Source organism: Drosophila bipectinata, chromosome 2L (assembly GCF_030179905.1).
Source record: "Drosophila bipectinata strain 14024-0381.07 chromosome 2L, DbipHiC1v2, whole genome shotgun sequence".
In the NCBI taxonomy this organism is placed as follows: domain Eukaryota; kingdom Metazoa; phylum Arthropoda; class Insecta; order Diptera; family Drosophilidae; genus Drosophila; species Drosophila bipectinata.
In genome coordinates, this window is record NC_091736.1 from 18,893,837 (window position 1) to 18,910,793 (window position 16,957).

Below are 16,957 nucleotides of genomic sequence, written 5' to 3' on the forward strand. Positions count from 1 at the left end.
TATTCAAAATGTTTGAACTCCAAACTTTGAACTATCTCATCCCTAGCAAGTATCGTGTGGGATTTTGAGGCGCTATCTGGCCTGCGACCTGGAATTGTATGCTCGCACCACCTGGTCACACCAAGTTGAGTTTTCGAGCCGTTGAGTTGGAGCGTCGGAATTTCGGATTCGCGTTTTCTGTTGGCTGCTCTTCGCGTTTCGTGTTTCGCGTTGCTGTTTTCGTTTCGATTCGTTTTCCGTTAAAAACAAACCAGAAGGGTCAGCAGCCTAGTGACGAGTGCTGGCGCAGCGTCGAAGCCTCCTCAACCCGCATCAGAATATAGCGACCGCAGCCGCATAAGCAAGTGCAGCCGAGAATAGTGCAAATAAATTGAATTAAAGCTAAATAAGAGGCATCTGCTCCGCTCGCTGCTGTCCGCGTTCGCTAAAATGCAAAGTGTACGGGGCATGAAAAAGTAAACAATAACAGAAGCTCTCGAGAAAAATTGTTTGTTGCCGTATTCCAGCAAAGTAAACACACTCGCAAACACACACACTTGTTTGTTGCTGTTGTGCTGTGCTGTGAGTAGTGAGTGGTGTGTGCGTGCGTGTGTGACAGAAAGCGGAGAAGGAGGGCAGGCAAGGAGAGGAAAGGTCAAGCCGAAAGTTGCGTAAAAAGACGAGCCAGGCCAGGCCAGGCCAGAGAAACTAGCAGAGAGTTACGTCAGTTTGAATTACGGATAGCATCCGATCCGATCGTTTGAAGCGCGACCCCAAAAATCCATCAACATTCAGTTCGTCTACGTTTACAACAGCTCCGCGCCCCACGCTGCCTCCTCGTACCGCTCCGCCGTCGCCCCCTTTGCGCCCTACGCAGCCGAGCGGACGTCCCACCCCCACTCCCGTCCTCATCCTCCGCCCCAGGAGTTGCTGCCCTCGGATACCGAACAGCTAGCCGACGAAGAGGAAGAGGAGGAGCCGGAGACCGAGGAGGAGAGAGCAGGTAGCAGCGGACCCTCCGTCAAGCCCCTGATCGCGATCGCAGGACCAGCACCAGCAACAACAACAACAATACCAGCCAGCCAGCCGGAAGCCGCCAGGCAGGAAACAGCGATCAAGGAAGGACTAGAAACTAGCATGGCGGTGGCGCGAAAGAAGCAGGACGACAAGTACCTGCTCGCCCTGCGCGAGCTGGTCACCAGCGGGACGGGGGGTAACCGGCAGTGCTTCGACTGCGGCCAGAAGGGACCGACCTACGTGAACATGACGATCGGCTCCTTTGTCTGCACCCGCTGCTCCGGAGTTCTGTAAGTAGTTCGATGGAATTTTCCCGAAACCCTAATCCCTAAAGAATGCATAGTTTCTGCGAATTACAGACGGTCTAGGAGGTCTAGTCAGTCTCGGCCTACCTTCGGTCAGGTTCAGTATTTCTTACCTCAGATATTCCAAAGACAACCAAGAGACCTATTTCATTGAGAAATACTGGTAGGTAGGTAGTTCCCTCTATTAGTCATGCTCTATCAACAATGGAATTATAACAGTACACCTGATAGTGATGGCTATATCCCTTAGAGGTGTAAAAACATCGATATTTGATTACAACGATACCTTCGATATTGATATTTTTTCGATATCATCCCCAGGCTTATCAACTTCGATAGTATCGATTCATGTCATTGCTCCTTAATGGCTTATAAATAGATTTAAATTTTTACAAAAATATCTCACTCCGAACCAATCTTGAGGAGGGAGTCGTTGCCTTATCTTTGGTTCGCAACCCCGACCATTTGAACTTGTCCGGACGTCGATATTCGATCGAAGGCGAGTGGCCGGCGAGTGGAGTGACCGATAATTTCCGCTCGATCCGATCCCGTCTCCCCATCCCCATTATTTTGTGTGAAAGCGAAAGCAATTTCGAACAATTTCGAACAATTTCGCACAATTTGGTTTCCTTTCCTTTTCGAAATGCAAATCAAAGACAAAAACTTTCAATTGCGGCTGCCACTTTTGGACAAACAAAATTGTTTTGTCTCTGCCGGTGGCGCTTTCTATTCGTGTTGGTAGTTGGTAGGTGGCAGTTGCCAGTTGTCTGCCACCCCCACACCAAGCCAAGGACAACCCCTTTCGAGTAATTTGCCAAATTGGCGTCGTTACGGAATCGGGGTCATACTCCGACTCCTCCGCTTCTGTTTGATTTGATTTACGCATTTCCGGATCAAGCACATTACATGATTGCTCTTAAACTTCCGCCTGGCTCAGGTCCAGAACCCAGTAGTCTCCCACGGCCCAGTTCGGGCACTCCAGTGCTGTCAATTGGACAGCATGCGGGCTAGCTTTGATTCCATCTATCGGAGAACCTAGCTGCAAGTGGCCAACTGCAGAGAACCCACTCCCCAGCTGCTCGGGCGGTGACTCATTCCCATTCCTTCGTGTCGTATCCTCAATCATTGTTGCCAACTGCCAAGGGAACCGAGCCAGGGGTTGGCATGTAAATGAAAAGCCGCATAAATGCCGGGGACAGAGGACAAGGGCACTGGGAGAAACATCGCAGACCTGCCAACCATTGAGGAACGACTTCTTGAGGACCAAGACATTTCTTTCTCTCGATGTAGGCTATTACAGGGCTTTGTCTCGGAGGAGGAGGTGGTGAAGGAGCAGGGGAGACTCCAGGCGACAACGAACTTCCTGGCTGCCTGCGACTGAAATGCGACTTCAGACTGCAATGGCGGAGTGCAGGGAATGCCAATGAAACCCACTCCTCCCGGACTCTGGAGTCCAAGACGAAATTGCTGTGCATGTTCAGTCCCGACCTCCCTCCCCCCGCATGTGAGGCATGGAATCCGCTGCAGACCGGCCGGCCAGTTAATGGAGGAAGTTGCCGTGGAGGGGGGAAACCCGTCCAACAGCTTTGGCTGGCATGGTTGTGTGTATTTTCGGGCAGTCGCTGCCACTGCCGCAGTGCCTCCAATTGCAGACAAATTGTTGCACCTCAATCAAGCAGCAGTTGCCGCCATCTGCTCTTTCGGTCTTTAAGGTCTTGGATGTGGTTGTGAGTCAGTATAAAGTGGCTGCTGCTGCTGCTGTTGCGGCTTTGGCTTTGGCCCCCTTGGCAAGCAGCAGGGTTCAAAGCTTGCTTGGCTCATAAAAGTCAAGAAACTTGTTGATTAGATAAGGCGAAAGCAGCCAGTATTGGGAGCATGTACCATGTACCATGGAACGATGAGCCACTTTCCCAGACAAGGCGGCTTCGTCATCATCATTCCCGACGCGTACCCAGGTTCTCTACAGCCATGGGCAGTGTAATATGGTTCTTAGGCCACTAATTCTTGGCAGTTTCAGTATTCTAATCCAGAAGTATCATATGGGGGCTAAGGTGACAGCTCATTACCTCCAAATATTTAGTTTCTAATGGGTTTTAAACCTGTTATTACTAATATATATTATAGGAACTCTTATTCTTATAATCTTTTTAAATAAAACTGTTTTTTTAATTCCTAGAAATTGATAAAATTTTTACAATGTGCCATTTCCTGTTGTTTTTCAAAGTTTGTTTTTTAAAAATTCGCTGGAGAGTGTGGTGTTTGGGGGCTTTTCGTATCTGGGTTGAGGCACCAAGAGGCACATACGAGTACATATGCGTCAGCAGGCATGTGAACTGTGGACCCGCACCTCTGTCGCCCACCCCACCAGCCTCCTCGCCGGCGCTGCAGTTGCACTCGAACTGGGCCAACTGGCTCGAAAGAAAAAAGAGCTCAAAGCACGTCCCAACCTTTCTCCCAGCTCTCTATCTTTCTCGGTGACTCGGTATGTAAATTTTCGATTATGAAACAGCATAAACATGCCTGCGTTTGACAGTCCCCCGGAAGGGGCAGAGAATCGGAGGTGGGTGGTGGGAGAAGGGGCCCACTTTCACCGTGCGGTGTCAGCTGTGTTTCTTTCTCTGCGCCACGAAAAGGCCAAAACAACAAACGAATAAACCAAAAAGAAAAGAAAACCAAAAGCCAACAGCCAGCACAGCCTAAGAGCAATTAAATATAAATAAGCTCCCAAAAACAGAGTAGACGGGGGCATGGCACTCCCAGATGGTTCGGAATACGGAAACCTTCCGACTCTTGGCTTTATAAAGCATATTCTTTTCCAAAGTTATAAGTCTTGCCAGTTAGAAGTCTAGTTTCTTCTACATAAAATATATAAATTCCATATAAAAATCAAATTAAAATAAGTTTCATAGATTTTTTATAAAACATATACTTTCGATACATATACGTATATTATAGATCTTACTATCATTATAGATCAAATTATAGAATAAATTATATATTATATCCTTATTATAGAATAATAGTTTAGTTTTTAGTGAGAATTACAGTTTCAGGCATAAAGGCACATTAAAACATAATAAACATTTTTTGCGTAGATTTTTGAGTAGTTTGGAAAGGCTCTATAAACAATATGGTTTATAAAACGTATACTTTCGAGAGGAAAGATCTTTGAAATACATTTTTGAGTATCTGGTGAGGGTTTTATGTTTAAAATATGTGTTGTAAACGATACTTTCTAACTTATAAAACCACTATTCATATTCTTAATAAACTAATAATTCAGAAAGACCTTTAAAAATAAAAAAAGGCATTTGAGGAATGGGTTTTTGAATATGTATATTGTTTTGAAGAATTGATAAATTTGATATAGTCTGCAATATATCAACAATAGGCCTTGTAGACCATTTACTTTCCCGTTTATAGCTAGATTATATAATACATATTCTTTCAAAAACTTCTAGTTCTCAGTGAGAACTGAGAATTAGGAAAAATAATATGAAGAACAAATAAAATATTTAAGAAAATGTTTTTTTAAATCGATGATTAAGTTTTTTCAGCGTTATATTAAAAAAAATGCATTGGAAAACAATGGCTTTTTAATACTCTCCAACTTATAGAACCACTATCCATGTTTTTATAAAAACATATCATTTTTCTTAGAGAGATCTCTACTTTCTGGCATAAAAAGATATAAAAATCAAATCAAAAGTTTGAGGGAAAGGTTTTGGAATCAATTTAAGAATATTTTGAAAGTTTTATCTCATAAAACTATGAGACTACATAGTTTTAAGTAAGAACTCAAGTATATATAGTATAAAGTATGTATAATATACATTGTATATACAAATTTTCCAACATAAAGGCATATAAAAATCATCTAAAATATTTGAGAAAAGGAATATTTGAATATACCATATAGAAATAGAGTATTAGAAAGTGCTTTATCGAAAATATTGTTTGAAATAATAATAATTCGCAACATATAGAACCACTATCTTGCAAAAACTTGGAATTCCCAGCGAGTCGCCTGCTAAAATACACAAATAAAATACAAATAAAATGAAATGTTTGAGGAAATGTTTTTGAATAGCTTATAAAGAGGCGCACGGGGGGCTTTGGGGGGATTGAGATAGGGAGAGTGGGCGATAGGAGGGGGCGGGCAGTTGGGCGGGCCACCAATTACTGCGCAGTTTTGATTCACTCGCACACTCACACACTCCCAGACAGCCGCATAAAAGGTGTCGTTGTTGTAATTGCCATTCGTTCCTTTGTTTAGCTTTTGCTTCCCCTCCCCCCACCCCCACTCTGCTTGGCCAAGACCCCCATCACCTACCACCCATCCCCTACCCCCACCCAGTTGTTTTGGCGTTTGCCTTGAAATAGAGATTTCAATTCTATTAATAATGCAGAGGCGCAAACGGCTCTCGATTCTACATTCTCCGACTCGACTCGACTCTCCTCCTCCTTCTCCTCCTCCGGCGACGGGTGCGAGTGCAATGCCAATGGGATGCTCTAGTTTGGGTCCCCGGTTGCCATTCCCCCGGCGCCCGTAACAGCTGGAGAGGCCAATTAAGAGCGCCTCCCAAGAGAAGGAGGCCTCTGAGAACGGAGCGAAGAAGGCGCCTGCCCACACAGAGATTTATGGTTTCCCTGCTTGGCCCCGCTATTGGGAGGCCTTTTGGAGCCTGCTGGGTCGTCGATTGCCTCTGGGCAATGTCCTGCCGTCAGCAGGCACAGTGGAACAGATTGAATATCTTTCTCTGGAGGAGCTATAAGATACAAGATACAAGTTCAAGATACAAATTCTGTATCTTTTAGCTTCCATAAATGAAAAGTCTTTGTTTTCTGAGAAATTTCTGGAAATTAGTCATCAATTTTAAAGGAAAATTATCCACTTTTTGGTTAAAACCAACCACTGTAGCAGGCGATGTCGTAATCCAACTGCCCACACGGCTTTGTCCGAGCCATCTTTCTGGCCCAATGTACGGCTCAATGGCAGATCCGGAGGTCCTCTTTGCATTTTTCATTCGCCATCGCCATCCACGGCCACCAAATAAGCTCAAGGCTCTTTGGGCAATTTGCAGCTTTGGCTCAGACGGTGGCATTATTAAAATATTCACGAGTCCTCCGTCCTCTGTCCTCCGTCCTCTGGCCTGTGTCCTCTGCGTCCAACCCCTCGAGGACTGCCGCGTTTAATTTATATTGCGACACGCCAAGAGGCGACGACTCTGCGCCAAAATTGACACAGGCCAGCACTAATCCAAATATCAGAGATATATAGTTGCAGAGACATATAGTTTCTCTCAGTGCACTGACGACACTGTGGCACTTGCATGGATAGGCCGTTGTGGACCCGTTGCTCCGCCGCCCACACAAGATGGGGCGAGAACGGGAATTGGAATCGGAATGCGTGGGATTCTCTTTCCATCTGGCATAGCATGGCATGGCCTGGCCTAATTGAGTAACGCCACACCAAGAGGGGGTATGGGGGGAAGTAAAAACTGCAACGTCTGTTGGAAATGTTTCCAGTGGTGTTTAGTTTTGTTATTAAAATGCTCCACAGCTGGACAACATGCAGTATTTAGAGTGGGTCAGCTCTTTTTTTCAGAGTGGGTCAGCGCAAAAAGTGGCGGCTCAGCCCCCGGCTGCAGCTCCCGGCCATTCCAGTTCTTAGCTCCACTTGGTTGCTTGGCTGGGAACCGCATTATGAATGAGCGAGCTGGGCCGTGAGAGCTCCCGAGTTCCAGAGCCGAGCGGGGATCAGTGTCTGCGGCTTTATCGGAGCTTGGTTGAGGTTTCCCTCCCCCCGTTCTGGGTTCCGGGGGCGACCTTGAGCTCCAATTTCCCCGAGAGCTCTTGACCGTGTGTGGGATCGGGGGAGGAGAGAACGTGCCTAGTCCGGACTTTTGCCTTCCGTTCGACTTTGGCCCGGAGCCTTGGCTCACTTAGAGTGTTTGCCGAGTCGTGGAGGTCAGTTATTTAGTTTCTACCGGGGAAGAGCTGAGAAAACAAAACCAAAGCTGTCGCAATTTTCATTTATTTGCCAAACAGATACTGGGCACCTCTTGACTACAGTGGGCTCCTATCCAGGCTGATATTCAATGATTAGTTTAGAGATTAAGGTTGTTTGTGGGATGGTTTCTCGGGTTAGTAGCTGCCCCTTCCATATAGGAAGCGGAAGCAGATCGGCTTCTACGCATCGGTTTTGTATAATTACTGGATTAGGAAGGTTCTCTCAAGGGAGGTTCCACTGTATATGCAAATTACAATGCTCGGGATCTTGCCTTGTATGTCACTTGGCTGCGGTTTGAAATTGAAACCGTGTGTGGTATTTATAGTTCTGGAGAAGCCTCCGGCTGTCAGCAAGTGTTCCAGCTTGATTTCCAGCTCGCCGAGAGTAGCCCCAAGACATAAATGTAAGCCGCCCACAAAGACCCCCGATTCATCACCTCGCTGGGCTGTTGATTCATCGATGCCACTCTGCCATATTCTGGAGGTCAATATCAACGGAAATATCGCAGCTCGGAGCGTGCTTTATGGCGCTTTCTGGAGTTTCATTTCAGCCACGAACAATGGAACCAAGAACCAAGAACCAAGACCAGACAAAGACCCAGCTCAGCAGCTGGAAGACAAAGCCACTTAATTAGTTCCCTAATTGCAGATGAGCTTCGATTGCAGATCGCGGATCGCAATTATCGAGGGTGCGCTTAAGGGGCGTGACTCCAGCCACCCCCTTGGATGGCGACCAGTTCGGGGGAATTGGCATTCCTAGACCGTCGGCCCCTTGACTCCCACTTATCATCGCACTTGTCATCCGCATTCTGTCTGATACGCATTACGCCGGACCTTTCCGGCGGGTCTGGGTCTGGCGACAGTCGCGTTTCCAGCTCGTCGCCAGTCACCGCTCATCTGCCAGAAGCAGACAGTCGCAATCTAAACAGTGCTCCCCGGATTAGGATTACTCAGTAGACTCAGTACTCAGTTCCAGAGCTGTAAGTCGCGGAAAGGATAAAGATTTAAATTCTTTGAAGAAATTATGGTGTTTTGTGTTAAAAATTATTTGCCAGAAGATCTAGTTGAGGTTAAAAGCTTCATAGATAGTGATAGTGAATTTAGTGAAATTTTAAACTAATTTTAAACGAAAGGTTTACCTTGTATTGTTTTCTAAGGATCTGGATCTTCTGGAGAATCTGAAGTTGTTTGAAATGGAGACCATAACTTGATCAAAGTTCATCCGATCCTTGGATGGAGTACCTTAAATAACTCGTAGATCTTTGCTCCACAAAACTGCTTAAAAATTACTCACATTTTGTTTTTCGAATTTTTTTTGGTAAATATTTTGGAGCACCCTCTTTAAAAAATGGGGCGAAATAGTGGGCTCTTACAATATGACGCCTCGCGAAGCCCAAATCTCGGTCGATATTCATCTGATTCTTGTGTGGAATAGCTCAAAATATTTGTATATGGATGCTCCTCAATGCTCCTGCATTACAATTCCAGAAAAAACTTGTTTTGGATTTTAGTCCCTTTTTCTGGTCTACCATCTTTGAAAATGGGTAGAAACAGTGGGAGTGACATTATGACGCTCCATATCTCGGTCGATATCCATCCGATTTTTAATCGAAACTGATTAAATGATTCATAGATCGATTCTCCAAATAACTGCATCCAAACCCTAAAACAAATATTGCTTCAGATTTTTTTAAAATTTTTCTGGTGGACCTTTCTTGGAATATAAATAAAAGTGGTGTGGCATCAAATCTTGGTCGATATCCATCCGATACTTAACCAAAACTGCTTAAATGATTCATAGAACGATTCTCTATGAGATATTTTACTTAAAAACAATTTTTATTTAGATTTTTTCTAAATTTTTGTGGTGGCCCCCCTTTGCAAAAAGGGTACACGCAGTGGGAGTAACAATATGATGCCCCGCAAAGGTCATATCTCGGTCGGTATCCAGCCGATCCTTATGCAGAATACCTTAATAATTCGTAGAAAGATCCTTCCTAAAATGGCATAAGAATCCCAAATCCCAATTTTTTCTTGGATTTTTTATCAATTTTTTTGGTGAACCTCCTTTAAAAAATAGGAAGTAGCAGTGGCCATAGAAAAGGCCATATCTCGGTCAATATCCATCCGAACCATGCACGGAATACCTTTAAAGGTTCCTAGATCCATTCTCTACAAGTCTGTTGAAAAATAAAAATCAAAAAACAATTAAATATTGTCCAATTTTTATAAATTGTACTGGTACTCCACTTAAATCTTCTTAAATATTCAATTGTTTTTATTTACGAATTCCGTTCCAGACAATTGATTTCAACTCGAACTGACTGTGATATTGATATTATTGATTGTCGAAAAAAGCGAGCCATTTCAGAGGATTTCGTAAGCGGTCTCCAAGCCTCAAAACTGGTCCAGATAGTGACCTTAGAAAGTGGTGTGTTGAGAGAGTGGGGCACTGAAATGAAATTAGCACTAGGAGTGGCCCTAACTGGACAGATGGAATAACAGTAGTGGCTGTTCCAATGGCCTCAGCATCGAGCTCTTTCTCTGGCAAGGTCTTGGCGGTCCCCAACCCCTCTGAAGTCTGGGGTTCTTCCGAAATTGACTAATTGCTTTTCTCGACTTTAGAGTGAGTGGATGACCCCCTTCTCCAGATATATATACGATATTGTGGAACTGCGAACCCCCATAACGCCCATAGTGGCTCTTACTTGGAACCCGTGACTCATGAGGGGAAAAATTCAGGAATTGCGTGGACGTTGTCGTTGTTTTTTTTCAGTTTCAAATTGTGTTTCTCTTTCGTGTATTTGTATTTTGTATTTTGCATTTAAATATGCAAATACCTCTCGGAAAGGGTATACTAGAGGTATGACTAAAATACGTACTATTTGAAAAACAACAGATCTCAATCGTGAGTGTGTTTACACTTCATAATTCACCCACCAACGAGCAAGGAAATATTATTGATAATTCTATAAACAGAGTACTAAATGTATATGAATATATTTCTATATTTTTAAACAAAATATGTACATTCCTAGACATCTCTTTAAAGCAGCTTCAGAGCATTGATCTATTCATCCATAGCCACCAAAGCTACCTATCCAAACCAGAAACCAAAAGTTCAAATGCTCATATGTGCCATAAGGTGTTATTTATCTACTGTCGTATTTTAGTTTGCAGTTTGTCGTGTTTTGTATCTGTATCTGTTGCTATTTTCGTCATCTTTCGCTACTTGTTTTTTTTCCTCCAACACTTCATGGAGCTGTCGAAGTTGTCAGAGCCAGAGACCTTAGCCGGAGCTTGGGTCTCCCATCGAAACGTCATGCGGTAGGTTCGACTCCCAGTGCGACTTTGTTTGATTTTGCCTCTAATTTTGTACTTTAGGTTTTGTTTCTAACGAGTTTTACTTTTGCTTTTGTTAGAGACCGAGACTGAGGCTGGAGGGGAGTCGTTTTTTTCACGCTGAGTGCGCAAAATGCGCAAAAAACAAGTTTTGCACTTTTGAGCAAGGAAATCGCCAGTATGTGTGGCTGTTTGGCTGTGATTGTAAGCTAAGCTTTTTGTTTATCTGCATTACAGTCTACAGTCTCTGGATGTATCTGTATCTGTTTGCTTTAATTTTTCGTTGTATCCACTTGTGCCAAGCACGAAGCGAAACCGAATCCGAAACCGAAACCGAAACAGAGATCTCAGATCTGGGGATCTCCGATGGCGTCGGATCCATCCATCCGGTGGCTTAGGCGGAGGCTGTGTGGAAATTCCCAGAAGTGGAGGATAGGGGGTGGACCCAGGGGGATGTGTCACCACCAGCACCACTTAACCCTCTGCTCATAAAATCGTTTACTGTTCTTACTTTTTAAACAAATAATGAATGTAACCTTTTGGACTCTACTTTATGGCTAAGGTCACCTCCAACTTCGCTTCGAATGGCTCACCCACCCAACAAATTATTACAAATATGTACATTTTAAAAGGCAGTTTTTAATCTTTAGGGTTTAAGCAAGGTGCTCTGTAGATCTCCCCCTAATGACCTCCCAGGTGTGACACAGTTTCAGGTTTCAGAGCCGCTGTGTCGACTCCCAATTAGCATTGCAATGCATTCTCCCATTCCCATTGTCTCTGAGACTTCCATCGATGAGTGTATCTGAGAATGAATGTATCTTTGTATCTACAATTATCACTGAAATGCTAAGATGCCAACTGTTTTCCAGCCAAATAGATGATCCATGTTAAAGAAACACATGGAATATTCATTAGGGGTCTCTTTCCAAGAACCTCGTTAAATGGGGGCTGTCTCTGCACCTGCCACTTCCCACATCGCCCCAACAAAGGCCTCAGCTGGTGGAAATTTGCAGTCATTTGCACTGCTGCCGTAAACGATGGGCGGGGCTGGTGAGTAAGTGCCTCTAATGCCACTAGCCACTACTAGTGCCACTGCTGCGGCGGCGGCCAACTTTCACTTTCTCCGCAGTGGCGCTGGATTTCAAAAATAGCCGCCACGCTGCCACTGGCTGCCACATGGCGCATTCTGTCTTGGTTTTATTTTTATTTTTGTTTCTCCACTCGCAGCTGCCACTGCAGTTGCAATGCCACACCCCTCCCCTCCCCTCCCCGCCAATGGGTGTCTTAATCTCAGTCCGTGCGTGCTCGCTGTGGATGTGGCCACTTTGGTTGCCACTTGAGTGGTGTTAGCAATGCTCACTGAAAAATAATAGGATTAGAGCTCGGAGTAGAGTCGGAAGGCCACTTGGTGAGATATCGGGGTCATGGAAGGTGAGGTAACAACCTAATAAGGTTACCATTTCCAATCACAGTCAGAGGCATGAGGCTCATTTTCCACTGTGCACCACTGCCTGTTGCTCAGGTGCCGGACTTCCTCTTTCCTCTGGCTTCACAGATCATTTAGTCGCCGGCGGAAGTAGTCCTCAGTCAGCTGCTTTACTTTAACCCTGCTCCGCTCTGGTGGTCACAGTTTGGAAGGTGGTGGTGCGAAGGCGGTGGTGGAGGAGGAGTAGGAGGAGGAGTCTATCCACTCCACTTCACTTAAGTGAGAGTTGATTGTTTTTCCTTCTTCTCTTCAGTGGCGCATCTTTCGCTTTTTTTCTCCGCTTTCCTTTGTCTTTAGAATCAATTTTCCAGCATTAAGTCGAGCCAGAATTGCATTAGCGGAGGAACTGGGATGACAAAGGACTCGGATGCCATTACCCAGCAATGGCCATAAGAGCTCTCTACATGCCACTCCCAAGCTAGTCAACCTTGCTTAAGATTTCTGGCTCAGAGTGCTCCCTATTTGTTACATCCATGTAATGACCAGACGGTTCTGGCCCGTTTCGGACCGGCTTGTAGTTAACCGACAACAGCTACTAGCTACCAGCTACCAGCCAACTGAAGCCAGCGGAGCGTTCATGTGAAACGTCCAGTTTCTGGCTCTGCTTCTTCTTCTGGCCATGCATATTTGGCCCTGTTGTTGTTGTTGTTGTTGTTGCAACTGCTATTTGCTGTTGCCATGTTGCCATGTTGGGGGGGGGGGGGGGGCTCTATGGGGCTCTTTACTGGTTTTCTGATGTTCGTGTGCTCGTTTCGTTCGGGAAATTCGTGAAAAACCGAAATTAGCCGTCGTTGCGAAGCGAATTTGCTGGAAAACTCTCCACTGGCACTAGCTCTCCCTCCCAGCACCCAGCACCCAATACCCGCCCTCGGTTTACTTTATGGGTTTCATTTTCCGTGCCATTCTGGCCACTCCAAGTGCTCCAATTGCTTCCACTACTGGCCCCAAGGCCAGCGCAATTCATTTGCGCAATTAACCAAAATTGAACGGCCATTTGACGGGCCATTCCGGACCCAAGTGGGTCAAAGAACCACCACCTGACTCGGCTGACTCGTGGAGGAATGGGGGACAGATTTGGGGGAAATCTTGAGCAATTTCCATAATAGAAATAAATTACTTTGTGGGAAGCCTCAAGAACCCCCAAGACCCAAGATTAGACTTCTATTACAACAATCCTTTTCTTTTACAGACGAGGCCTGACGCCACCACATCGTGTGAAATCCATTTCCATGGCCACATTCACCCAGGACGAGATCGACTTCCTGCGGACACACGGCAACGAGCTGTGCGCCAAGACCTGGCTGGGTCTGTGGGATCCCAAGCGGGCCGTCCACCAGCAGGAGCACCGCGAGCTGATGATCGACAAGTACGAGCGGAAGCGGTACTACCTGGAGCCGGCCAGTCCCCTCAAGTCGCTGGCCAATGCGGTGAACCTCAAGTCGGCGCCTCAAGTGCAACAGAACGGCCACCACAACGGATACGCCAGCATCCATCTGACGCCCCCGGCGTCCCAGCGCACCACGGCGAACGGCCTGCAGAAGATGTCCCACTCCTCCAACTCCTCCTCCGGCAGCTCGGCGTCCATCAGCAGGCCGACCCACCACCACCACCACCACAATCACAGCAGCAGCAACAACAACCACGACGCCTTCGGGCTGACCGGTGGCCTGAGCAGTCTCAACAGCGCCGGGTCCACGTCCACAGGCGCCCTCTCGGACACGAGCAGCTGTGCCAGCAACGGCTTCGGCGGGGATTCGGATTTCGTGGCCGACTTTGGCTCGGCCACCATATTCGATGCCACCTCGGCGCGCTCGGCGGGATCGCCGGCTGTGTCCTCGGTGTCGTCCGTGGGCTCCAGCAACGGGTATGCCAAGGTGCAGCCTCTGCGGGCGGCCCATCTCCAGCAGCAGCAGCAGCAACAGCAGCAGCTCCTTAATGGGAATGGACACCAGGGATCGGAGAACTTTGCGGACTTTGATCATGCTCCCATCTTCAATGCAGGAGGTGAGTCCGGTTGGAGGAGTCCCTGGTTATCCTTTAAGTTCAGAAACACAGGACACACAGGACACTTTATTCCATCATTCTTTTGAGATTTTTTCATCAACACATCAAGACCTAATCCCAACACCACAGAGCATATGCTTCACTTGCTCCCGCACCTTCTGCTTGAACGCAATGGCTTAGGCTTTGGCTTCCTCAAGATCCTGCAGCTTCTCTAGTGCCTGGCCTCTTCGAGCACCCTCCGCTGTGGAGGCCTCCTTTGAGCAGATCTCTAATCTCTTTGTTTTCCGGCTGATCCCAGCTCCAACTATTCACAATTGGGTCAGCGATTGGAGCAGGCGCGGCTTCCACGATCCCTTCGACGATTGGGACGAGTCGCCGCCGCCTCAGGTCTCAAGTCCGCCTCCAGTGCCAGCTTCAGCTCCAGCTCCAGGTGCTGTTTCGCTTCCAGTTTCTTCAGTAGCCTCGCCACTGGCCACCGTGCGGGAGGAGCCAGAGTTGGCGTGGAACTTCTGGCAGGAGGAGATGCAGGTGGAGCCGGAAGAGCAAGATTCCAACTACTCCTTTTTCCAAAGCACTCCCACAAGCTCCTCCAGCTTTGGAGAAGCGCCCGCGTTGCCCCTGTCGCCCTCGAATCCCTTCCTGCCCTACCTCCTCAACCAAGAGCCGCAGCAGCCACAACACGTCCAGGAGCAGCCGCTCTCCTCCGCCTCCTACTCGTATCTGTTGTTCAGCTCGATCTCGAACCACGCGCCAGAAGAGGCTCCCCGGGCGGAGGACGAAGAGTCGAATGTCCTAAATGCCAATTTCCATGATTCCTTTACTTGGAGTAAGTTTTTCGGTTGCCTTCAGTTGAGTTGAGTTTCTGTTTCTGTTTTGGTTGCGTTTGGCTCGTTTTCGTATTCCAGTTGCTGTGTTTTTTTGGTTTTTGTTAATCCTAATCCCTGCAGGACACTCCCAAGCCCACGTACTAACTGTTGGATGTGTTGGGAATTTTCCAGGTGCACCTTTACAGAACGGCCACGCGACTAGTCCGCCGAAGAACGGCAGCATGGCACCTAGCGAGGATCGATATGCCGCTCTCAAGGACCTCGACGAGCAGCTGCGGGAGCTAAAGGCCAGCGAGACCAGCTCGGAGGCGCCCACGCCCACTAATGGCAACGGAATCCAAGATGCTTTCGGCAGCGGTAAGTCCTTCACGACGAGAATCCTCCTTCCCCCAAGTACTCGCTAATTGGATCCTTTGTTCTACACAGCCGCCATCCTCAACAACAATCCAAATCCCTTCAAGGGCCAGCAGCAGCTCAGCAGCCACGTGGTGAATCCATTCCAGCAGCAGCAGCAGCAACAGAATCTCTACGGCCAGTTGACGCTCATACCAAATGCCTACGGCAGCAGTCCCCAGCAGCCCCCGAACGGCCTCCAGATGGGCCATCTTCTCCAGCAGCAGCAGCATCAGCCTCAGTCCCAGACGAGTTTCTTTAATTTTAACAACAACGGGTTCGCCATGTCGCAGGGCCTGCCCAATGGATGTGGCTTCGGCAGCATGCAGCCGGCTCCGGTGATGGCCAACAATCCCTTTGCAGTGAGTATGATGGTTGAGGGTGCGGATCCAGCTTTCACCTAATTCATGTTTGTCCAAAATACACAAAGTCCTTAAACATAAAAACACCTTCTCCTGCTTTCCAGGCCAGCGGCGCCATGAACACCAACAATCCATTTTTATGAGACCCGACGCGGAACAATTCGCCCCTCGCCGAGTGGCTGAGGCGCTGAGCCAGCGAACAAAAAGCGGATTCGGATGGAGGCCTACCGTTCTCCTCCTCCCCGCCCGGAGGAGGCGCTGCGAGGGAACCGAACCGAAATTAGTCCATTTAACGAACAATAGCATTAATCTATATACATAATACACGCCGGAGAGCACTGTACTCCGTGTACATAACCCGAATATGTACACGCCGCAAGCTCCGTGCCGCTCCGTGCCGTTCCAGCCGGCTCTTGACGAACAGTAGTAGTGCGCGGATGGGTGGCGTCGATATATTCTTTTATAATGGTAACTCTATTCTAATGTTAACGGATGCGGATAAATGTATATGCCGTGCTCCCCTAGAACTCTCTTCTTGTACTAAGCCCACACACACTCCCAAAACTCGAACTACTAACCTAGTGGCCCGAGCTGGATGCAGCTGACCCAGCTGGACTCCCATGATACATACATTTTTGTTTGTGCTTGTCCTCGTCCTCGTTCCGTGTTTGTCCCTATTAGCACCTGTTTTGCGGATAAGAACTCTGTCAGTTATTGATTGTGTGGCCTTAATAAGATTATAAACTATATGATATAACGTACTACTACTATATACGGATATAGATACACAGATACAGATATATACAATATGCTTTTGTACCTAATGAATTGCTTCTTGTTTTCATTGCTAATCAATGTGCTAAACACTCGTATGTACGTGCAGATTGCTCAACCTTGGTTGCCCACCCACCACCACATCGTCGGATGTCTGTACATATTCTGTCCGATCGTAAGCCCATCCATCCATCGCCCCCAAATCCATGACTCGACTCACCGCTCACATGTCCAGATAAGAAGCAAGAGTTTTTCCATTTTTAGCCTTAACGTGTCAAACATTATCGAAGCCTTAACTTTATTTAAAAACTATGGAATTTCAATAAAAACAAATAAGCTGAAGTTGTTTGTCTTCTTATTATTGCCATAATAGTTCTTCCCCAGTGATTGTTGTAGTACTTTTGGATATAACTAGCTTGTATACCTAACATTAGTGGCATACTTTTAGGAAGCTAG

At 46.8% G+C, this 16,957-nt stretch overlaps 1 protein-coding gene across 4 annotated transcripts; it reads left to right on the forward strand.

Moving 5' to 3' along the window:
- Positions 1–112: 112 nt before the first annotated feature.
- drongo (Arf GTPase activating protein drongo) lies at positions 113–16,843 on the forward strand. 4 transcript variants are annotated; one of them, XM_070276663.1, is made up of 6 exons: positions 113–1,286; positions 13,331–14,145; positions 14,444–14,971; positions 15,093–15,329; positions 15,399–15,727; positions 15,832–16,843. In XM_070276663.1, the coding sequence occupies exons 1-6, from the start codon at positions 1,117–1,119 to the stop codon at positions 15,868–15,870; spliced, it is 2,118 nt and encodes a 705-aa protein (XP_070132764.1). In that variant the 5' UTR covers positions 113–1,116; the 3' UTR covers positions 15,871–16,843. The 4 variants fall into 4 exon arrangements, with proteins under 4 accessions (XP_070132764.1, XP_017107139.2, XP_017107141.2 ...); XM_017251650.3 differs by having other exon boundaries at positions 15,144–15,329; XM_070276664.1 differs by lacking the exon at positions 113–1,286 and adding an exon at positions 8,153–8,293.
- Positions 16,844–16,957: the final 114 nt, after the last annotated feature.